Raw genomic sequence first — 26,419 nt, forward strand, 5'->3', positions numbered from 1 at the left:
GTATTTAGCTTTAGCTCCAGTACGCGTGCGCTCTGCTGGTCTATTGTATCGCCGGTTCTCGTGTGACCAAAATCTCAGTTCCTACAGCCAATTCTATGGTGGTTGGTGGTCCATCTGAAAAAACCATCACTTTAAGTCTGGTGAAGAGCCCTCGGTCAGCTTCGTCTGACGAGGATAATTTTGCTACAACCAATGAAGATGGTGTTAGGTGCAAGAATGTCCGCTTTGTTGTTGTTAAGAATAATCAGACAGGTGGCTCCCTTCAAAAGGTCTCACCTTTCTTCATTAATAAATGCATCACAGGATGTATTGGTTCTCCAAAGAACATTAAAAAATTACGTGATGGGACAATTCTGGTGGAGACATATAACGACGAGCAGAGTCGGTCTTCGTTACGTCTGATCAATATGGGCGGCATTATCGTAAGTAAGGTATACCACAAGACCGTAAATACCAGCCGAGGAGTGATTTTTTGTCGTGACCTTCTAGAAATGAATTTGAGGGAAATTGCTGATGAACTTAGTACTCAGGGTGTTGTAGAGTTGAAACGTATGATGAAACGGCAGAACGGAACAGAAGAACCGACGCCGTCCCTTATACTGACATTCAGTCATCCTGTTCCTCCAGAGAGGATTAGAGTGGGTTACCTTTCCGTACGCCAGTTCATTCCCAATCCACGGCGGTGTTTCAGGTGCCAAAGGTACGGTTACACTACAACATCTTGCTCGAGGTCGGAGATCTGTGCTCGATGTGCTACCAAAGGCCACAGTGACGCTAACTGCGAGGAAAGAGAAAGATGTGCGAACTGCAATGGTTCGCATACGGCTCGCTCCCGAAATTGCCCAACCTTTAAGGAAGAGAGGGCGATTCTCAAGACCTGTACTGAGCAGAAACTATCTTTCCCGACTGCACGCAGGGAGTATAGGAAGATAGCTAACTCATGTAATCTCGTTCAACCTCATGTATCCTTCGCCACTGCTGCGTCGAAACAGACTGCTACACCTGTTCATGCTCCACAGTGTGGATCCTGCACGGAACTTAAGAAACTCGTTCAGATGCTTTCTGATCAGGTAACTTCGCTTACGGCCACTATTTCCGGGCTGACAAGGATGAGTGAAAAGTCCTGCGTTGCAACAACTGAATCCAGCAGTGTGGTCCGTACAAAAGTTCCTACTCCCAAAGTGCTGCCGATAGCCACTATTTCCGGGCTGACAAGGGTGAGTGAAAAATCCTCTGTCGCAATAACTGAACCCAACAGTGTGGTCCATAAAAAAGTTCCTGCTCCTAACGTGCTGCCGGTACGGGCAGAGGCTACCACAGACGGCAGTAAGACATCTAACAGGGCCCCACGAAAGTAACCCGCATGACCACCCCCTCTGGGATGTCAGCAGCGACGTCCCGTTCTCATAAATCTCCTCCGCCGTTACCACATATACTGGAGGATATGGTTGAGGAACCTCCCGACCCAAAGGCGTCGAAGTTATCTAAGTTGAAAAACACAAAAAAGAAAAATAGAATCACGTACAACTGAATTGTATGTGGTTTCCTGGGTATATTTATTATTTATTATATTTATCATTATTTATTGTTATTATACTTATATTTTTTACTTTATTTTAATTTTATGAACATTATTCAGTGGAATGTTCGGGGTGTACGGTCCCGCATTGCAGATATTGGAGTACTGGCGCAGCTACATGATCCGATTGTCATGTGTTTCCAGGAGACCCATCTTCTGCGACATGACCCAATCGCACTCAGGGGATACTTTTGTGAGAGATTCGACTGTGTAGTGGACGGTAGAGAGAGTGGTGGAGTGGCTATTTTCATGAGTGATGAGGTATCAGCTACAAGGTTTCAACTGACCACTCTCGTTCCTGCTGTTGCAGTGATGATCTCTGTCCCCTTCAAGCTGCATATCTGCAATCTATATCTCTCGCCGAACACTGAGTTCAGTGCTCTGGATATCTCAAACCTCCTCGCACAAATACCGTCTCCATCATTAATAGTAGGAGACTTCAATGCCCACCATGTTTCTTGGGGCTCGACTTTCTGCTCCACTCGGGGAAATATAGTACACAATGTAAGACAGGACTTGGACCTTTGTTTGCTGAATGATGGATCTCATACATTCATGTCTTTATCATCTGGTACTATGTCTAATATCGATCTCTCCATGTGCTCGCCGGCTTTACTCCCTCGTTTTGATTGGTCTGTTTGTGATGGTTTTCATGGCAGCGACCATTAACCAATTGTTCTTCGTTTCGGTGTGGACCACGAGGTTCGGAGAAGGCCACAGAGGTGGATTGTTGAAAAGGCAAATTAGGATGGATATCGTATGGCCTTCCAATCGCAGTGTGACGTCGGTGCGGACATCCTTGAACAACTTTCCTCTTTTACGTCCAAAATACTTGAAACTGCCAGCAGATATGTCCCACAAACATCGGGCAATCCTAAACGTCCTTCCGTTCCGTGGTGGAATGATGATTGCAAGTGTGCTATTCGGAATCGACGGCGAGCACTACGCAAATTCAATAATAGACCTACAACTGAACATCTAGATATGTACCGCACGGCTAGGGCAGTGTGCCGTCGGGTCTTCTTGACCGCTAAGAGGAATTCATGGACAAAGTATGTGAACTCCATCTCACGTACTACTCCCACGTCTACTGTGTGGAGAAAATTCCATGCAATTTTCAGGTCGCCAGGGCAATCTATTCTCGGTCTCATCGATGAGGGAGAACTCCTTATGTCATCTTCGGCTGTAGCAAATACTTTAGCGAAATCTTTCCGTTTGGTTCTCTCACCTCGTCATATAGTAACGACTTTCAGAGGTACAAAGCACGGATGGAAGTATTGGGGTTGAATATTGGTGTTTCGGTTGGTAAATTGAACACTCCATTCTTACTTAAAGAATTGTTGCACGCACTTAGGAACTCACGTGACACTTCCCCTGGCCCAGACAACGTTCGCCTTTGTATGCTTTCGCTTCTTTCTGACTCAGCACTACAACATCTTTTGAGTATTTACAATGGTTTATTCTTCGGACAAGTCATTCCGCCCAACTGGTTGGAAGCATTTATTATACCAGTACTAAAGCCTGGCAAAGAGAAAACCGATCCCTCGAGCTACCGCCTTATTTCTTTAACAAGCGTGTTGTGTAAAGTAATGGAGAGGATGGTGAACCGCAGGCTTGCGTGGTACTTAGAGAAACATGGCTTTATTTCTTCGGAGCAGTGTGGCTTCCGACATGGGAGATCTTCCATTGACCATTTGGTGTGTTGGAGACAGCCATACAAAACGCCTTCCTGAACCGTCAACACCTCGTTGCTATCTTTTTCGATATAAAAAAGGCGTACGACACGGCCTGGCGAAGTGGCATTCTTAACACCCTTAGGAGGGGGGGGGGATCACTGGCAACATGCTTGCTTTTATCCGGGGATTCTTGAATCACCGGACGTTTCGTGTTCGTGTAGACGATTCACTTTCAGACAGTATCGTCTCAGAAAATTGGGTACCGCAAGGTAGTGGATTAAGTGCCACCATGTTTTCTGTGGCCATAAACAGCATTACCAATTGTGTGCAGGCTCCTGTCTCTTGTTGTATTTTCGTTGTTTACGTTGCGAGCCGCTCCACACCCACTGCGGAGCGACTGATGTAGAACACTATATTTCGCCTTGAGGCTTTGTCAGGGACTACTGGTTTCACATTTTCATCCGACAAGACGAAATGTGTAGTCTTTTCTCGGCTACGGAACCCTTCTAATCCGCGGGTTTTTCTGAACAGGGAGCTTATTGCTGTCTCTACTCACGTTGCTTTTTGATAGCCGTCTTACTTGGGTCACACATATAAGGGATTTGAGGACAAAGTGTTCCAAACTTTTGGATATGATGCGGGTCCTTAGTAACACCAACTGCGGGGCCGATCGGTCATGTATGTTACGTTTTTACTACTCCCTTGTTCGTTCCCGTTTGGATTATGGTTGTGTCGCCTATTCTTCAAACCGTACTTAAGATGCTGGACGGTGTGCTTCATTCTTTTCTTCGGCTTGCCACGGGTGCGTTTAGATCGAGCCCTATCGCAAGCTTACTTGTAGACAGTGGCGAGCCATCACTGGGATAGACGAGACCAGCTTTTGTTATCTTATTTTGCCCGTCTCAGCGGACAGCCGAATCACCCAGCTTTTGACCCAGTTCTAAAGAATCCTAATTTGAGGAAGTATGAGGACCGTCCACGTTTTACTGCGCCTGTGGGTGTCCGTACACGACGTCTGCTGCAGCGTATGAATGTTGGCACTCCCTCGTTCTTTCCATCGTGTCCGTGCTCGAATCCCCCGTGGAGAATAAACCATGTAAATTTTACGTTTGATCTTACAACGTTTGATAAACAATCAACGCCACCTATTGTTTACCAGCAGGTGTTCCAGTTTTTCCTCACCAAGTCGAACCCAGACGTGGTGGTATACACTGATGGGTCGAAACATGACGGTCAACGTTGGTTGTGATTTTGTTTTCAATGAGCAGACTTATACGTTTGGCCTACCCGGTGTTACGAGTGTGTTCACCGCGGAACCACTCGCTGTGGATAGGGCTCTAAGTATCGTTGGCCCTAAGTATAGGAACATTCTTATTTGCAGTGACTCGTACAGTGCTCTCCAGGCGTTGGAAAACCTTTATTCCGGACATTCTGTCGTCGTTGGCATTTATGATAAAATCGCTGAGTTAGATAAACGAAACAGGGGGGTAGGTTTTTGCTGGATCCCTAGCCACGTTGGAATTCTTGGTAATGAGAGGGCAGATTCTGCTGCGAAAGATGCGTGTATTCAACCTCCTTTCACCACCCGAGTTACTACCTCTGATTTTATTAATCATATAAAACAATCACTGCGAGCAAGGTGGCAAAGTGGCTGGACGGCTGCCGTCGATAATAAACTTCGACGGATTAAAGACTCAGTGTTGCCGTGGGGCTCCTCTTGCAGGAACTCTCGTCGTGAGGAAGTGTTCCTCTGCCGGTTACGGTTGGGGCATACGAGGATCACACACGAATATCTAATGTTAGGAGGAGTCCCACCCCTGCGCACACGATGCAATTGCCGCATGACTGTGAACCACATTCTCGTGGACTGCGTATGTTATGCGGCGTTGCGTCGTCGGTTTAATATACCCAGCAGCATTCGTGATGTCTTGGGCAATGATGGCAGGGTTTTGGAGCGAATGTATCTCTTTTTGCATAGTACTGGGTTACTGCAAAGGATTTAATACACTTATATTTGTTTTTCTGTAAGGAGAGTTTTTTAATAATTTTGACCTTTATTTTCGATTTAATTTTTTAGTTCTATGTGTTTAATTTTACTATCCGGGGTGGGGATTTTTGCACAACCCATCAGAGTTAGGTAAGTTTTTATACTTTCTTTATTCTATTATTTTATCTTTTATATTTAATCAACTTTGTCTGTGATATTAGTTTTGGGTTTTATTTTGCCTTCTTGGCTTGTTTTAGTAAATTTTTATTATATGATTAATATTGTGTTTACACCTTGTATAGCTTATTATTTTGGAGTTATATTACCCTTTTAATAATAACTACCGGGCGATGATAATGCCCAGGCGTTTTTCGCCCACAAACAACCAAAAAAAAAAAAAACAGGTTTGCTTCACTTTAGTATTTATTTCTGTCTATGTTGTATTATTAATATTCTATTTATTTACCAATTCTAAGTTTATTTTAATCATTATCCTTCAGAATATTATTTACATCATTTTAGGACCAATGTTCATTCTTATTATCACCCTTCTTGAGAAAACATTGTTATACTTAATGAAATGATTCTTTCATTCTCAAAGTTCCAATTAGTAATATTTCCTTCCTGTTTCATTTTCAAGAATTGAAACTCTAGGCTCTTATTCTTAGACTCTCAAATTTCATACTAAAGATGTAAATAGTTCCATCTCATGTTTCAGAAGCATAAATGTTTAAGTAAAATTACAGCAAATATTTTGAATATTTTAAGTTTGAAATGGTTGTTCCTGAAAGGTGAATTTAGAAGTTTAATACAGGTAGTACTTCATATATAGAAATGATACTTCAATTGTTTGTTTAGTTTAAATTTTCTATATGCTTACTACAAACTGTGTACTTTTTAATCTATAGAACTTGTGCTCAAAAAAGTGATAATGTATGTATTGCTAATGCTAACATAATATGTGGTTTCAGAGATGTTGCAGAAAATTTTAGAGAAACCATTAGAAAAAAAAGCTGGACGCAATTATGGACCACCAGGAAGTAAGACACTCGTGTACTTCATTGATGACATGAACATGCCTGAAGTAAGATTAGAGTTTTTCATTTATTTTTTGAACAGTTGTAAAAATTACTTTATGTACACTTTATTGACTGAGATTTCAGTACGTATGGATTGTTAATCAATATTTAATTTACTAAGCATTTGGCACCATTGCTATTAATGCAATTATATAAATTAAAGTTCCACTTACCAACAATTTTAAAAATATATATCCAAGTACTTTTGGAGCCTTTACTCCATCATCAGGGATTTCCCATTTGATGTTAATTCAAATTCAAATGTATAATCATATTTAATTTAAACATTGTTATGTTCATAATAGTCGGTCAATAAGACAGCAACATCATGTCCGTTAGATGTTTGCTACTATTATTTAATAGTCGCAAACATCTTATGGACGTAACATTGTACTCTTATTGATGTACAAATTAATTTTATTTCTTGACGACAGACTATTATGAACGTAACAATTTTTTATTTTTATTATATATATTTTTACCACATTTATGCCTAATTTTAAGAGAGCCACTAATTTAATTTAAATGTCTAATTTAATTTAGAGAGCTGCTTGGGAGACTGTTCTTGGGGTGCCTAAACTGGGGTTGCTTTCCGACTTGGAAAGTGGCTTTGGTGAGGGTGCTTTCGGATCAGGAAAGGATCAGAGTGAGGTCAGCAGTTATCGGCCCATCAGCCTCTTGCCGGTAATTGGCAAGTTGCTTGAAAGGCTGGTTGTGAAAGGGCTCTGGGAAAGCATCAATATCAACTCATTTCTAAATCGAGGCCATTATGACTTCATGAAAGGGGTTGGTACTGAGAATTGCATCTTAAATGCTCTTGCCGAGGTGGAAAGCGCCGACTGTAACTATGTTTTGGCAATTTTTATTGACATAGGAGCAGTATTTCCTTCCTTGTGTTGGAGTTCTGTCCCCTATGAGTTGGAACGCATAAATGTTCCCGTAGCCTTGCAGGCCGTAGTAAAAAACCTCACTGTTGGACAGAAAAACAACAGGGTGGAAGTGTGCCGCGATCTTGTAGGGTGAATTGAAAATGATTCTGATTTTCTAAAAAAAATTTATTGCTGGTGATGAATCTTGGATATTTGAGTATGACTCAGAAACAAAACAACAGAGCAAGGAATAGCACAAACTCACCATTTCCCAAAAAACAAAAAAATGAGCAAGTCAAAAACATGCTAATTTGTTTCTTTGATAGTAATGGCATTGTCGATAAGGAGTGTTTCCCTAAAAGACAGACTGTAAATTAATGTGTTTACCGAGAAATTCTTGAAAGACTGCGGAAAAGAGTTGCCTGCATGAGACCAGCCACCAAAGACAACTGGATACTGCATTAAGACGATGCACTTTGCCACATTACACTCTCAATTAATGAGTTTTTGGCAAAGAAAAACATTTCTGTAATTCCTCAACCACAGACATGAGTCCCTGACTTTTACCTGTTTCTGACCTTAAAAATACACCTTAAATAATACAATTTTGGAACAGTAGAAAACATTAAAAAAAAATGTAACCAACCATCTGAAGGATATTCTGGTTTCTGAGTTCCAATACTGCTAAAGAGTGGGGAAACCGTGCTGAAGAGTAGGAAAACCGTTTGAAGCGTTGCGTGGCTTCCTAAGAGAAATATTTCGAAGGTGAGAGTCCATGTATAATTGGATTGTAAATAAAAAGTTTTTCTGAACCAGTCTCATTACGTTATTTATAGACCTGGTACATATGTTTATTTTATAAGATCAACCAAAGTACAGAGTACAGAATAAATAAAGTAGGATGACTTACCTTATTCCACTATATATGCAGGAATGCTTTTTCGATTTACTCGCATCATCAGCTGCATTATATATTCATATATTCATCTCAAATTACATTACAAACTTTATAAAATATAATAATAATAAATCATGAATTTATTTATTTTATTTAAAATTTTAAATCTTTAATCTTTTATTTTTTAAACTTTTATTCAGTTAAATTAAAACTTTAAAAAAATTTTTAAATAGGAAAAATGAATTAAACTTAAAAGATTAAATTAAAATTAAATTATAAAAATTTTTACATATGTAAAAATATGATGTCAAGACATAAAAACAAATTAAAATCAACTAAAATAATTTTAAGTGAGGCAATTATGAATGGTTGTCCATTTAAAAGAACTTTATAGTAAAGTAAGTTCAGTTAAATGGACAGCATGCATAATTGCTTTACTTAAAATTATTTTTTTATTTGATTTTAATTTTTTATTTTTGATGTTTAATCTTTAATTTTAATTTGATTTTATGTCTTGACATCGTATTTTTACATATGTAAAAAATTTTACAATTTAAATCTAATTTAATCTTTAAAGTTAATTTTAATTATTTTTCATATTTTTAAATTTTATTTTAATTTTTAATTTAACTGAATAAAAGTTTAGAAAAATTAAAAAGATTAAACGTTTTAAATTTTGAATAAAATAAATAAATAAATGCATGATATGTTATTACATTTTACAAAGTTTGTAATGTAATTTGAGATGAATATGTAATGCAGCTGATGATGCAAGTCGCGAAAGCACTCCTACATATATCATGGAATAAGATAAGTCATCCTACTTTATTTATTCTGTACTTTTGTTTGAAACATCTAATAAAATAAATTTATTTGTATATAGTACAGAGGAGTATGATTCTTAAAAAAAAATTGATTTTAAAAATATATATATTAATTATAAAAAAGTATTCCAAAGTATAAATATGATATGGAATAAAAAGAAGATAAATCGTTCACTATTGAGTAAACTCTATATTACTTTTATCTAACATTCTAGCTACAAGCAGGGCATTTTACAGACACATTTTTCTGCCTGTTTAGTAAATTACTTGTTCCCAAATTTTCTCTATTCTCTTAACTTCCAACCTGCATTTTCACCATAGTTAATTATGAGATCGCTATCAGTGTGTCCTGCATATGTTTTTCAAATCTTAATTTGGTTCTGAAATCTCTGCCTAGTCATTGTGTAATCATTCCCAGCCTTTACCCGTGTATCTTTTGTTATATATTTTAAATAGGTTTTTGATAATACCATTTATCAGTTTATAAAATTCTGAACTCTGAATGTGCCTCTTTCATTTCCTTCACCTATTCCATAATTGCCAGTTATTTTCCTTTCTTTATTTTAATTGAATTATTTTAGTAGTACCTCCTCAAGGATATTAGTTTCTCATTTTCCACCGCCAGAACAAACTTGACTTTTTCTAAAAAATTAGCATCATAAATCGAGCTTTGTCATTTGCTAAATATACATCTTGTAGCTGCAAGGCACCTTCAGGTGGTGGCAGGTAAGAAACATCTTGTAAATCACCACAGAAGCACAACATATCACACTCTGGAAACAGCAGATCCCATTTTTGAAGGTTTGTCTTTTATTGTGATACAACTCATTGTTTTTCACATTGCAGTGGAGGATTCTGGTTCATTGCCATCCACATGGTGTATGGCAAATGATTACTGGGAGCTATATCTTTCTTTAGGTCATCTCCAGGTTCCCCAAGTGTATGTTTCATTTATTAATATGATTATATTGAGAGCATGAGATCTTGTCTGGAAGTTCTTTCTAAAATGAGGTGGTAAGAGTGTTTATTGGTGGGCATGCAAAGGGTGGCAAGGATCGTCTTCCCATTTCTTCAATTTAGCATTCATAATCACATTTTTCAAACACTGTGTGGTGCAATACCAGTAAGGAGAAACAGTTTCTGTATAGGTATTGGTTTAACACATTCAGAAACAGAATGTAATATTTAATTGACGATGTATATTTGTTTTTCTTGCTATGATGCTTTCCAAATAAATGCAGTTATTTTTAGCTAAATATGTAAACGTTTGTGCCGATCTTCTTAGAGTATGAGGCTGTCCTCTCTAAGTTCTGCTTACATGCTTAACCTGCTAGAATGTTATTGTTCTCAAAGCCTTTTCCTTTCATGTTTAAGCAAATCTGTAAGGGATACAGTTTAAAGTAGTACCAAGGTTCTTGATACATAAGGTGTTGTGTAGTACTCTAGTTTCTCACCCCTCCATGTGATGTTATACTGATCTGACCTTACTTTCTTTTTCTGTTTAGCCTTTGGAACCACCATAAGGTATTACTGATCTAACCTGACCGATTAAAATGGGTCACTTCTATAATAAGAAAAAAAAAATGTAATGTAGAATAGTGACATAGTACATGTTCAACTTAAAGTTCAATCCACAGAGTAATCTACCTACTCTATAATGCATTAAAATTATCCTTTTGTTATACTTAATAATGAACCAATTTGAAATTGATTTTATTTGATTAGGTGTTTACCTGTATTGCCTTGTTTTGTTCCCATTATAATTAGATTTTTACTCCTTTTTACAAGACTACATTAAGAATTTTGCCTACTTATCTATCAATATTCTAATGAAGAAATTGGAATTAAAACTCAGTATTGTTAAGAGTTGAATTTATGCCAACAGATAATTCTCTTCCTTATAATTCTTGTAATATCTCTGCCATTTCTTTATTTTTCATTACTATTTTTACTCCTGTAATTTCATTATCTAAATACGTACTAATTATGTTTTAAACTTCTAATCAAAAATTGTGCTTTTTTTCAATCTTTATTCATTATTGTTATTATTTTTTCTATTCTTGTTACATCTAACCCCAATCTATTCATTTTTAAAAAATTAACTGGCCTGCTGTTATAATGTTTGATGTATAACAATCCTAGCTAAAATTCATAAAATTTCATTAATAATATTTTTTTTAACATCCTTGACTTGTTCCCAGAAGTACCATGGTGTTCCATCAGATTTTGTTAAGAGAGAGAAAGAATGAAGACAAATTTCGTCAGAAAATATACCAATAATTTACTCCAATAATAGTTAATTGATATTCACACAAAAAGTATGTAATTATAAATTAATGATGTTGTCTTAATAAAATCAGACATAAAATCAATAATAGTTTATTGTAATTATTTCTATTTATAAGAGCACATTATATTTTTCTGCAAGACAGCAATCATTGTTTTCAGAAATATTTAAAATTAATATTGTAAAAATTACATCCTGTTATATGTACTTTTTTCTTATGTATTATGATAATGGTAAGAAGGTATCATCAAGATTACCATATTTCAGAAAGATTTATTTGTGTACCTTTTACACCTGTTACTCATTTTGTGATTATTTAGCTGGGCTTTCATATTCAAGCGTAAAAAATAATAATGAAAAAGGAATATACCTAAAAAATACCTTCAGTAGCCAAAAATTTCAGTAACTTTACCAGATGTTGATTAACTGATAATTGACAACTAATATGATCAAGATAACACATGCATACTGCATATTAATAGCTGTATTGCTATTAAGCTACTGAAAGCAAGTATAAATTGTTGCTGAATCTTCTGAAGAATATACATTGTTTGGCCATTGAATTAGAGGAATTTTTTTATGAATGAAGGAAGAAAATTTCTTATAGCAATAAGAAAATTGTAACCAATAAGTGGGTAAAGAAAAAAATTCATAGCTTCTCCAAATTAAAAAGGGAATAAGTAAATTAAAACGTAATTAACATTCTCAGTATTTCACCCGTGTTTTACTTCATTATTTTTAAAAAAGTATAATCTACCCATCTATCCATTTAAATTTTGTTTTAGTAAATACTAAACCATATTAAATGGCTTAAAATGTTTTTAGTTTCTAGAAATGTTTTTTCTATTAATATTTTAGATTTAGTAGTAGTAGTAGTAGTAGTAGTAGTAGTAGTAGTAGTAGTAACAAGTAAATTTATATAAAATAATTGCAATTTAGAATCTTATTTACTCAAAAAGCATGAATTGGATTATGAAATATGAATTGGCAAAGAAAATGCTCAGGAGCCATTTATAAAAAAATGAATTCTTAGATGCCTTTGGTCAAAAGTGAATACCATCACCTTGACAGAGTTTGAAATTTTAATATTGATTCTCTCTTTTACCCAACATTTTTAAATTTCAAGGTATTATTTTTTTATTATTTTCTTATAGAAACAAGGTACAGTGATTCATAGAAAATATATATACATCATCTCAAATACCAACAAAATAACCACCAAACACAGTAACAGAATTTAAAAACTAATATCAAAAGTCAACTTTTGGTATTAGTTCTTAGGTTCTCTTACTGAATTTGGTGGTTATTTTTTTGTTATTTGAGATTTTTTGGCACAGCGATCAGTACGTCGATGAATTACTTGCATTTTCATAGAGTTTTATATATATATATATATATATATATACTCCTGCTTGGTGTCATTAAGGCAGTATGGATATTCATCCGTACATTATAGATTATTTGTCAGTTAATGGTTATATTTTCAGATTACTTAGAATATAAATATAAATGTAATATGTAAATATACGATTACTAAAAGTATGTAATAATAAATTAATGATGTTGTCTTAATAAAATCAGACATAAAAAAAATAATAGTTTATTGTAACTATCTATGTTTATAAGAGCACATTATATTTTTCTGCAAGACAGCAATCATTGCTTTCAGAAATATTTAAAATTAATATTGTAAAAATTACATCCTGTTATATGTTTTTTTTTCTTATGTATTATGATAATGGTAAGAAGGTATCATCAAGATTACCATATTTCAGAAAGATTTATTTGTGTATTCCACCTTTTACAAATATTTATTCATATTTTTTGTATCTGAATTTTTTTTTGACTGATGCTACATTCCATCACAGTAGCCAGCCACAGAAGCTTATTGTGGTAATATGAAAATGAAAATTTGTATTATATAAAAATGCAATGCTTGACCAGAATTCAAACCCGGGACCTTTGAATGAAAGGCTGAGACATTATCACTTCACCACAGAGATTGATTTTATTTTCTAGTACTCAAATTTTACTATTTATTCCCTCCCACTGCCAAATCACGGCTATTCTCATTTTGATAGGAAGGTACAAAGTATGATGATTCTTTCATTTACTGTGATTAGTTCAATTTAAGGCTTTGCAGAAAATCAGTCTGATTGCGAGAACAATAACATCCTTAAAATAGAAATTATAAATAATGATTCAAATTTTGAATTCCATGAAGCTGTATAATCAAGTGAAATTGAAGATAACGGTTGTCGTTTCCCAGGGACATTTAATTTAAATCTCAGAAAATACAATCAGTTGTCTGAAACTCACTTGTCATTATTGTGACTTTGCACTACTGTGATAAGTGAATATAGTTTATTAATCGTCTGATGTGGAGGAGATAGAATAGTTTAGAAAATAATAATAAAAATAAAGGCTCTTCTTGTAGATTTGCTTTCAAAACATTCTTCAAGTGACAGTAGGTTTTTGGTACTGAAAGAACAACATATTTCACTACAAAACGATAGTAAAATAGCAATGTAGTTTCTGCCTGGCAATTTGTTTAATGAATGCTACTATATCTAGGCACATATGAAAATATACTGAAGGGGAAGCTACGAGACAATATGGCGATAATAAGTAGAAAATTTTCATTTGAGTAGGAATTGTTAATTTAAATTACCTATGCTTAGGAGTATGTATGCAAATAATTTAGATTTAGATATATTATTGTTCAACACTTGGGAATTACTCTTTATTCATGAAAAAATGCTAAGAAACAGATTTTTATCAATAAAGTAAGTTTCCTAACTCACTAATTCCTATTTATAATGGATATTAATTAAAATTTAAGGACTTAAAAAATTATTTTATGACCAGCTTCTGAACGCTGTTGGGTCACATCATACTAACAATAATATTCTGTTCTTATAATCAGTTATTTTGTTATTTTATTATATTATAATCAGTCTATTTGAGCTTCTTTTTTTTATTTTGAATATAAATTATGCAAATTGAACTATTGCAATTCAGCTTTCCTTTATTTTTCTATTTTCCTGCTAGGATCAGTTTGCTTAAACTGATTTATCGTAAATGTTTTTAGGTTGATCCTTACGGAACAGTCCAGCCTCATACCCTGATTCGTCAGCATTTAGATTATAGTCATTGGTACGATCGTGCTCGTTTGACTCTGAAAGACATCCATAATTGCCAGTATGTTTCATGTATGAATCCAACTGCTGGAAGTTTTGCTATCAACCCGCGACTACAAAGACATTTCTGTGTATTTGCTGTAAGGTATGATTTGAAATAATATAGTAAAAATTATTAAACATTTTTTACAAACATGTCTTAATTTACAGGAAATTGTAAGAGCAGTAACTTAACTGCGACTTATTTATGTTTAAGTTATTTTTCTCCCATTTAGTATAGTTATTGCATATAACTCGTTGTTTATCAGCAGCATGACTTCACTAATTTACTGCTTACATTGACTGGCTTTCTTATAGTTGTAATACAAATAAAGCACTCAAAATTTCTTTCTCGTAGAATAATGATGTTAAAAATCCTTAGGGTGATTAGAATGAACATATTATTTTCTCTGAACATCTTCTGCATTTTGGTGGAAATGACATGTTGATTTGTAAATGTATGTTTGGCTCAGTGAAGAGGACAATAATAAAATGCTTCATATTCACCTTCATTTGTAGGTCTTACATGAAATACTTGAAATACAAGTATCTCATGTCACTAACAATATCTAGAGTTTCAGTCCCTTATATGAATAATAGAAACTATCAATAAATCTAATAATATATATGGATATTTCTGCAGGATTCCTAGTCACATTGGAATCCTAAACAATGAACAAGCCGTTATAATTACCAGAGCCTTGCTTTCACCAACCATCATGGATCAAGTAAATCATTCCATTTATATGTGCTTCATGAAATGTTGACTGAGGGCAGTAAGAATAAGTGGCCACTAACTCATTCTGTTGACAAGGCCTCAAGAACAAGCTTTATCACATTAAAGATGTTGTATTGACTTGAAATCATCAGTGTAAAATAGTCACTATGAAGAGACTACCAGTTGTCGTTTGCATACTTCTCTCTCTCTCTCTCTCTCCCTCTTTCTCATCAAACCGATAATTCTTATTCTAACCTGTTGCGCATGTCTGCAGGAATCGCTTCCAAGGCTGCTGCTATTCTTCAGCACAGGTGGTTGCATAATTATTTTTTTTTATATATGACATCTTTTACATAGCCCCAAAAGAAGAATATCATTGGAGTCAAATTAAGACTTCACAGTGGCCAACCAAAGGGAGCTTTTCTGCATATCCAGCTTTCTGGGAAACTGTCATTGAGAACACTTCACACAACTTCTGCATGATGTGGAGGGGAAGAGCACCATAGTTTCAGACTGTGGAACCACAAACTTTTCTAACAGATCCACACACACTATGCCTGTAATAGTCTGGCCCAAAAATTGATTATACATGATACCATCCAGACATTCACTTTCAGACAATTGCAGACAAATTTCATCAATTACTGTGAGCTTTTTGAACTCCATACTTGATAGTTATGGTAGGTAATTCACAACTCCATGAACGTGAAATTTTGCTTCATCAAAAAATAAAATGTGCTACAGAGTTTTCATCTGCTGAAATGAAATCTAACATGCATGTTACAAATTGAACTTTTTATGGCTTAGCATTAGGTTTAATTTTATGAAATAACAGCATTTTATAAACATGAAGTTTCAATCTCTTGCAAATATCATGACAGTGCTTTTAGGAATGTTTAGTTGATGACTAACACTACAAACTTTACGTTTTAGAATTCATTGGAAATATAGTCGAATTCTTTCTGTGTTATCATTACTTCTCAAGATGCTTCCCATTTCTGAAAACTGTTCAACACCATTTGCATATGCTTTTATACTCAGAGAATTTCTACAGTAGACTCGCATATAATTTCTTTGTACAACATTCACTAATTTTATTTTTGCAAACCAGTACACACATTATACTTTCTCTCTTGGCAACTACATAGTACTGAAGCCCAAGCTCAACAGTCTATCACAGCTGTTATCTGATGAAGAATGTTTAAACTTAAACTTAAAACTAAAACTTTACATATATATATAAAATACTATTGAATGCTCCAAAATAAAAACTACATTCGTTCTTGACACCTCAGAGTTCTTTTTTGGACACCTGAAACAATATATATATATATATAATATATTGTTTTTTTCTCCTCAATATATGTATATATGGGACTGATAAGTTAATATATGGGATATGTTATGTATGAGAATAAGTTGGTTTCCAAAAATAAATGAAATGAAGTGTTGACTGTTAAAATGATTTACTGCTTACAAATATTTACTTACATATATGCTTATAAAAAATGTTACCTACCATTTTTGTCTTATACACTTCTCATAACTGGCTACACTTTCAACTGTGCTAAGCCAAAATTTCTTCATCAACCTTTTTATAATATTATATTGTATATGCTGTAAATCCCTTAGTACATCAGCAAAAACTTTTATTATTTATATTTAGTACATTCATGAGAAAAGTTTACAGAGAAAGATCACTGTGTTAACAGTGCCTCGTCTTCTGATCCTGGAAAGTTTCTGTTAAGAATTTTCGATAATTCTAAATTGTAATTTTAGTGAAGCACCAATTTTATCACAAATGATGTTGCGCTATTATTTATACACTAATGTAGTATAATACAGTAATTTCTCTTCAGGGAAATAAGGACTTATGATTTCACCATCAAATTCCTAAACACACATTTAATCTAGCAATATTCAACTTTTTTTTTACATTATTAAATGCAAATGAAAATTATTCTAAAAAAAACTTTTATAGATATTAACTTAACCATTAAGTTTAAATGGAACTTTGTCAGTTTGTAAAATATTAACTTGGGAAGTCTTATTCAGTATCACAGTGAATTAAAACCATCAAGAATTCTACCTGCCAGTAAAATTTGCAAAAAAATGTGAGCAGTAAGGTTTTAAATTCAAATCTTTTAAAATTAGTTAGTATTGGTAGGAATTCTGCTGATGCATTTCTAATGGACTTTCCAGTACTTTGTACCATACCTTACATTACTGTTGACAAAAAATGAACACTGCTTGAAATCTGAAATCATTTATTTCCTTGTACATTGCTTCTTGAGCTGGTACTGAAATCTCAGGATATTTTTCCACAAATATCTTAAAAACGGTTGACTACTTTATTTGTCTCCCACCAGTGTTGTAAAAGAAATACTACTGTTCTATGTTTGTTTATGATTTATTGTTTCATTGACAACAATCATGTTGTATTGACGATTTAGCTAAAGCTAAGGGTACAAAAATAGACAAGAAAATAAGCCAGTAAAATTGCCAACTGTTGCACAAACAGCTATTGAACCAATTAAAAAATTAATATTTATAAAATCTTTTAAATCATGAGCTTCATTTTTTCATCAACTAATTGACTTATGGAACACTGTAAATATAGACGAGGTATATTTGTGTATTTTTAAATTAAGGATTATTTTAAAACCAAAAAAGGACTTTTACTGTATGATATGAAAGCAAATTATTCAAAATACTTAAAATTAAGGGATATTACATGTAACATAGGTTTAGAAACAATTTTTATATGAATGAATTTAAGGTATTAAGAAATAATGTTAAATAAGAAATTAAATTATTATTTCATAATTACATTAATAATATTGAGTACATGCCTGACCCCAAAGAAGGAATATTTTGTCTCTCATAAAAAAATTAACAATCTAGTTCTGGACTCTAGTTCGGACCGGGGAATACTTTAATGAAAATTGTTCATTTAGCACTTACCCAGAAATAGCACAAGCCTTTTCTTACTAATTTCAAAGTATCTGCACAGATTCTTAAGATGAGTATGACCTATCTAACCAGTCATTAGAAATAAACAAAAGTATTTTGAAATTATCTTCATTTACTATCTTAGAAGTTGAAAAGGCTATTTTTTTTTTTTTTTTTTTTTTGTCTTCAGTCATTTGACTGGTTTGATGCAGCTCTCCAAGATTCCCTATCTAGTGCTAGTCGTTTCATTTCAGTATTTAATATTTATATATTCATTTCAGGTCACATTTACATACTCCAAATGTGGCCTGCCTACACAATTTTTCCCTTCTATCTGTCCTTCCAATATTAAAGCGACTATTCCAGGATGCCTTAGTATGTGGCCTATAAGTCTGTCTCTTCTTTTAACTATATTTTTCCAAATGCTACTTTCTTCATCTATTTGCCGCAATACCTCTTCATTTGTCACTTTATCCACCCATCTGATTTTTAACATTCTCCTATAGCACCACATTTCAAAAGCTTCTAATCTTTTCTTCTCAGATACTCCGATTGTCCAAGTTTCACTTCCATATAAAGCGACACTCCAAACATACACTTTCAAAAATCTTTTCCTGACATTTAAATTAATTTTTGATGTAAACAAATTATATTTCTTACTGAAGGCTCGTTTAGCTTGTGCTATTCGGCATTTTATATCGCTCCTGCTTCGTCCATCTTTAGTAATTTTACTTCCCAAATAACAAAATTCTTCTACCTCCATAATCTTTTCTCCTCCTATTTTCACATTCAGTGGTCCATCTTTGTTATTTCTACTACATTTCATTACTTTTGTTTTGTTCTTGTTTATTTTCATGCGATAGTTTTTGCGTAGGACTTCATCTATGCCGTTCATTGTTTCTTCTAAATCCTTTTTACTCTTGGCTAGAATTACTATATCATCAGCAAATCGTAGCATCTTTATCTTTTCACCTTGTACTGTTACTCCGAATCTAAATTGTTCTTTAACATCATTAACTGCTAGTTCCATGTAAAGATTAAAAAGTAACGGCGATAGGGAACATCCTTGTCGGACTCCCTTTCTTATTACGGCTTCTTTCTTATGTTCTTCAATTGTTATTGTTGCTGTTTGGTTCCTGTACATGTTAGCAATTGTTCTTCTATCTCGTATTTGAACCCTATATTTTTTAAAATGCTGAACATTTTATTCCAGTCGACGTTATCGAAAGCCTTTTCTAGGTCTATAAACGCCAAGTATGTGGGTTTGTTTTTCTTTAATCTTCCTTCTACTATTAATCTGAGGCCTAAAATTGCTTCCCTTGTCCCTATACTTTTCCTGAAACCAAATTGGTCTTCTCCTAACACTTCTTCCACTCTCCTCTCAATTCTTCTGTATAAAATTCTAGTTAAGATTTTTGATGCATGACTAGTTAAACTAATTGTTCTGTATTCTTCACATTTATCTGCCCCTGCTTTCTTTGGTATCATAACTATAACATTTTTTTTGAAGTCTGATGGAAATTCCCCATTTTCATAAATAATACACACCAGTTTGTATAATCTATCAATCGCTTCCTCACCTGCACTGCGCAGTAATTCTACAGGTATTCCGTCTATTCCAGGAGCCTTTCTGCCATTTAAATCTTTTAATGCTCTCTTAAATTCAGATCTCAGTATTGTTTCTCCCATTTCATCCTCCTCAACTTCCTCTTCTTCCTCTATAACACCATTTTCTAATTCATTTCCTCCGTATAACTCTTCAATATATTCCACCCATCTATCGACTTTACCTTTCGTATTATATATTGGTGTACCATCTTTGTTTAACACATTATTACATTTTAATTTATGTACCCCAAAATTTTCCTTAACTTTCCTGTATGCTCTGTCTATTTTACCAATGTTCATTTCTCTTTCCACTTCTGAACACTTTTCTTTAATCCACTCTTCTTTCACCAGTTTGCACTTCTTGTTTATAGCATTTCTTAATTGCCGATAGTTCCTTTTACTTTCTTCATCACTAGCATTCTTATATTTTCTACGTTCATCCATCAGCTGCAATATATTGTCTGAAACCCAAGGTTTTTTACCAGTTCTCTTTATTCCGCCTAAGTTTGCTTCTGCTGATTTAAGAATTTCCTTTTTAACATTCTCCCATTCTTCTTCTACATTTTCTACCTTATCTTTTTTACTCAGACCTCTTGCGATGTCCTCCTCAAAAATCTTCTTTACCTCCTCTTCCTCAAGCTTCTCTAAATTCCACCGATTCATCTGACACCTTTTCTTCAGGTTTTTAAACCCCAATCTACATTTCATTATCACCAAATTATGGTCGCTATCAATGTCTGCTCCAGGGTAAGTTTTGCAGTCAACGAGTTGATTTCTAAATCTTTGCTTAACCATGATATAATCTATCTGATACCTTGCAGTATCGCCTGGCTTTTTCCAAGTGTATATTCTTCTATTATGATTTTTAAATTGGGTGTTGGCAATTACTAAATTATACTTCGTGCAAAACTCTATAAGTCGGTCCCCTCTTTCATTCCTTTTGCCCAGCCCGTATTCACCCACTATATTTCCTTCCTTGCCTTCTCCAATGCTTGCATTCCAATCTCCAACTATTATTAAATTTTCATCTCTTTTTACGTGTTTAATTGCTTCATCAATCTCTTCGTATACACACTCTACCTCATCATCATCATGGGCGCTTGTAGGCATATAGACGTTAACAATCGTTGTCGGTTTAGGTTTTGATTTTATCCTTATCACAATGATCCTATCGCTATGCGTTTTGAAATACTCCACTCTCCACCCTATCTTCTTGTTCATCACGAAACCTACTCCTGCCTGCCCATTATTTGACGCTGAGTTAATTACTCTAAAATCACCTGACCAAAAGTCGCCTTCCTCTTCCCACCGAACCTCACTAATTCCTACTATATCCACATTTGTCCTACCCATTTCCCTTTTTAAATTTTCTAGCCTACCAACCTTTTTTAAGCTTCTAACATTCCACGCTCCGACTCGTAGAATGTTATTTTTTAATTTTCTGGTGACGAAAAGGCTATAACAAAAAGAAATTGAGAATATCAGTAGGGCCTAATGGCATTCTACCTTTTGTTATCAAAGGTTTATTAACATATTTGCTTATCCACTGATTATTTTGTTTAATTTTGCTATTAAAACAAAAACATTTCTGAAATTGTGGAAAGTAACAATAATTTCTCCCATTTTCAAAAAGTCTGGGTCAAAAAATGATGTAAAAAATTATAGACCTGTAGTTATACTTTTTGTTCCATGTTAAGTGTAATGTATGTCTATGAATATATTTTATATCAAAGACTCTATTTTCAAGTAAAATCATTTATTTCTATAAAACAACATGGATTTATGCAACAACAGTCAACTACTTAAAACTTCATACAATATGCGTCAGAAAATTTGGATAAATCAGGATAGATGAATATTATTTACACAGATTTTACAAAGGCCTTTGATAAAGTAGATGATGCTGAAGTGCTAAAAAATACAAGCTATTGGAATCTACTATAATTTCCTCTTATTATTTTGATCTTATCCAAGAAACAGACAAGAATATGTTAATGTTAAAAAATCTAATTCTAAGAAATTTTATATTCATTCAGGGATAACTCAGTTCTAATTTAAGTCCATTACTTTTCATAATTTTTATAAATGATATTGCACATATACAGAGAATTCTGTAGATCTTCTCTTTACTGATGCTATTAATATTTTCAAGTTCATCGATTCCTATGATGACGTTAATCTTCAAAATGATATTAATATGATTGCTGACTTGTGTAAACAAAATCAATAAAATTTTAATGTAGAAAAATGTAAATATATGCAGATAACTCATAAAAAATGTTAATACACTTTAGTTAAAATAAACAACATAAAGATTTTGAAAGTGCAGGATGTTAGAAACTTGGAATTATATTTTCATTGAACTCTAAATTTGAATCGCACATTAAGATAGTGGTTAGCAAAGCATATAAAAATGTGGGATTTATTATTTGGCATGCTAATGTTTTTAATTTAAATCTGACAATTCTCAATTTATATTACTCATTTTTTACATCTCATTTAGAAGGCAATTCTGTTATTTGAAAACTGTAAATAATAATAATAAAAAAAAATACATCAAAATTCAGCATTTTCTTCTATATATACTTCTCTTCAGGAAGGATTTAGGGAATAAATGTGGGGTAAAGAAGGGTGTCCTTGTTGTCATGTCAGTAGTACTTTAAACAAAAATAAAAGTAAGAATTCCTGCTGGGATGAAGAGAAAGGCATTGAAGATGAAGAAGAGGATTGTAAATTGCAGGCAGATTACACTGGTGAACAGGTATTGCAAGAGATTAATCAAAAAACAGATTGGATATGTGAAAATGGAGAAGTGTAAAGTAAGAAGCATATTACATGAAAGGTCAGTTTTTCAAATCGTTAAATTTTACAATAAAAGTTGCATCACATTTACCAAAAAAAAATCTGACAGAATATCAGTCTGGAGATTACTGTAGTTAGATGCATCTCTATCTGAGTAGCATTCATTTTCCGTTGCAGTATAGTCAGCAAATAGGTATGATTTCTGCTTGTTAAAATGCAATAGATATTCAAGTTAGAACAGGCTAGAGGAACTACAATGGACCTCAGCATGCAATGGGGAAAAAAGTGAAAACCTGAATTGCAGTGTTTCAAGAAAGAATATCAGACTGTTAGTTATAATATTCCAGAGTCCACTTTGAGGAACAACAGTTGCAATAAAAGTATCATTCATCATGTTTTAATAACACTGTAGTTTCTTTATTTATTCATAAAATTAAGATTTATTTTGGGGGCTCTTTAACTTTTATTAAATCAATTTGTTCTTCTGGAATCAATTGTTCAGTACACATGAATGAACAACATAAAATAATAACCATGACTCTTTGTTACATAAAGTAAAACTTGATAACATGAAAAGTTATCAATTTTTCCTGATGTAGACATCAGGAAAATTATTTTCCTAGTGACGCATATTTTGCTCATTACTTACTATTTACTATTTTTACAAGTGCGTTGCTAAAACACACTTTATTGTGTTTATGCTCATTTAATGTAATTTTATTTTATAAATCTTAAATACTTGGCTGAAGGAAGAATCAGTTACAAGAATGGTCGTATATATAAAGAAACAAAACTTTTTCTGTCAGAGGTTTAGGTTTACAATGTGCTAAATTAAATTTGATAGGAATAGATCTTTTCATTTTAGTCAGATATATTGAAAATGAAGCAAAATTTAGTCTGTATTAATCAGCAGTGGTTTAGCATCTAGTGTATCATGTTAAATTGTAAACCAATTTGTTCCAATTTATTTAATTTTATTTATTCAAATTTACATAACAAAAACAATTATATTGATGTATTTGTATGATATTCTTTATTTTTGGTTGAGGGCTAGTTACTGGAATAAACTATCATGTATCTCGTATGCTCATGTAAAAATTATAATTTCTATTACAAATTGTGCTGTAAAATATCATTATATAAGTACAATGTGTTCTGTTTTGTTACATTTAGTTTTCCAAATGGTGAATCGCTGAATGGGATATATCAGTCAATACTGAACCAGCATCTAGCAAATGTTGAACATAGATTTCCTCCTGTTGTAACTCGACTCAGTCCAAATGTTGTAGCTGCAACAATTGCCCTTCACAACAAAGCAGCTCAGGTGTTCTTACCAACTGCTATAAAGTTTCATTACATATTCAACCTTCGTGATTTATCAAATGTCTTTCAGGTTAATATTTACCTAATATTTAATTTACTTTTTAGTTTTTTGATGCTGATGTAAGATTTTTTTTTAATATTAATATATTGTTTGATTACTGTATTTTAGTTAGTTTTTAGAATCGTTTGTTTTACGATTTTTTAGATTTGTATCAAATCAAAAGTTCTAATGTCATAATTTGACTATGTGTGTTTGAATAAATTTAAGTATCTAAATTTTCTATTGTAATAAATAATTCTGGTAATTTTTTTTACTAGAAAAGTATATCCAATATTAATCTATTTGGTATATCCTGATAGTCGTAGTCAGAAATGTGTTACAGGTAATGTAAAACAATGTACTTTGTGTCTGGCTCAATGTACCACTATGGTACTTCAAACATATTTTATGTAGTTTCAAATTTCGCTTTTGCAAAGGGAGTTTTTTTTTATAAAGAAACAAGCAAAATAAGAAAAGCATTCTATCTTCTCTGGGAAGGAAAAAATATTTTAAATACATATATACACACACAGCATGTCCCATAAGTTTCCATACATAAAAAAATAAACATATTTTTTATGAAAAACTTTTTTATTTATACAATATGCTCTTCATAACTACATTGTTTTGAAAACACATTTTAATGCCTGCCCTCCACTGCTGAAGAACAGGTGTAACACCATAAGTTTTCATACATAGAAAAAATTTTTTTCATAAAATTTTTTATGAAGGTCCTGGTGTTTCTCCACAACTGAAGTTATGTTTGTAATGGTGCCGGTTATACATCCCTTGAGATGATTTATATTTATGTTGATTTATGATTCCTGATAAACGATGGCCTTCATAAAAAAAATGTTTTTTTTTACTATATATGCAACACTGTATATTCAACATTGTCTCCTATGTTGAAATCATCATTGGAAGAATTTTTTTTAATACTTCAGTTACCGATGAAACGCTGATCATAAATATAAAAAGTATTTAAACAATTTATTTAGATAGAAAAAAAAAATTAAGGAAATGTTATTGGAAATTACTTTTATAAGAATTTATGATTAATTTTTATTATTAAATTGCGTTCTTTTTTCAGGGATTATTATTTAGCTCCATGGACTGTCTTCATTATCCATCAGATTTTGTCCGACTTTGGATGCATGAATCGCAACGTGTGTATGGTGACAAACTAACAGATGACAAAGATGCAGATGCATTCACTAAATTCCAGCTTGATATTGTGAAGAAAAATTTTGATGTAATTATTTTTACATTTGTTCTAATTTATGTCAATTTTGAAATGTATTAAATATTTAGATGTCTTTACTCTGGTTTATGTCTTTAAGAGATTTATTTTAAAGCCATTCATCTGGTTGTATTAGGCCATATCACACATTTTATTGTCCTAGACTGTGCGTTTGCAATTGGCAATTATTATTGTAAAACTTCAGTCTTAAAATAAACATTAAACTTAACATATTAATGATCAGATAAAATAGAAATTATTCTTTTCAATCAGATGCTTAACAGTTTTTAATTTTCTCAACACTCCTCTTAATTACATCAGCAGTATCTGTGACACAAATCTACAAACTGAAGGACGATTTAGACTGAATCTTATTTCAGGATTTGTAGCTAAATTTCACTCAATAAATATATGAAGCATAACATGATACAACCTTGCTCTTAATATATTTTACCTTAATTTTTTAGCTCTATGTGAAAATTTTTATGAAATAATAAATTAATTATGACTCATTTTCTAAAACCCTAAAAATATACTTCCAGAGATATTTTTATGATTCTAATTCTTTCCCTCAATAGTATTTTTTTGTGAATTTTATTTAGAATATAAACATTTTCAATGACAAATTGAACCAGATTTTATAAGTAAAACATTTCTATTAACTTTCTTGAAAAGGTTTTCAGCTGCCCTTATTGCGTCCTGACTAATGCTGTTCACTGAAAATGGTCACAAGGTCAAATTAAAATATTTTGGTCTACAAAATTATAGTGATTACATGTTGCTTTCACAATGAATTTTTTTTTTTTTTTTTAAAGTAACTTCAGTTGTTTATCTAAGTTTTTTTTTTAATTAATGGTTAGTCAGTGATTTTTATACATTTGTTTTATTCTCATCTATTGCCTAAGATGAGCTTATTGGTGTGTTATGAATTGCTGTACCCAACCATAAATTAGAAATTTTATAGGTCTGTTATATTAGTAGATTTAGACTTATTTAATGAAGTAGTATTTGAAAAATTAAATTAGTTTTTTTTGTAATTATTGTTATTGTTTATTTGTAGGACTTGGATGAAGGAGCAGTCTTAGAGAAACCAAATATATACTGTCATTTTGCACAAGGAATAGGAGAACCGAAGTACATGCCAGTACTAGAATGGCATGTTCTCAGCAAGTTACTTCAGGAAGCCCTTGTTTCATATAATGATCTAGTTGCTGCAATGAATTTGGTTCTTTTTGAAGATGCTATGATGCATGTCTGTAGGTAATGTACTGTATAGTAAGCTATAATTATTAGTGCAAAACTAGGTGATTAATTTTTCAAATAGTCTTTAATTTTTTGACATTATTACACAGCTGATG

General features: G+C 33.0%; 1 protein-coding gene across 1 annotated transcript in view; it reads left to right on the forward strand.

Moving 5' to 3' along the window:
• The window catches only part of Dhc93AB (Dynein heavy chain at 93AB), a 493,152-nt gene that overhangs the window by 296,074 nt on the left and 170,659 nt on the right, over positions 1-26,419 (forward strand). The window contains exons 45-49 of the mRNA XM_075354875.1: positions 6,214-6,326; positions 14,291-14,484; positions 23,632-23,851; positions 24,912-25,073; positions 26,122-26,321. Coding sequence (XP_075210990.1) covers positions 6,214-6,326; positions 14,291-14,484; positions 23,632-23,851; positions 24,912-25,073; positions 26,122-26,321 — 889 coding nt within the window. The remainder of the gene's footprint in view (positions 1-6,213; positions 6,327-14,290; positions 14,485-23,631; positions 23,852-24,911; positions 25,074-26,121; positions 26,322-26,419) is intronic.

The sequence above is a fragment of the Lycorma delicatula genome, chromosome 1 (genome assembly GCF_047948215.1).
Source record: "Lycorma delicatula isolate Av1 chromosome 1, ASM4794821v1, whole genome shotgun sequence".
NCBI classification, from domain to species: domain Eukaryota; kingdom Metazoa; phylum Arthropoda; class Insecta; order Hemiptera; family Fulgoridae; genus Lycorma; species Lycorma delicatula.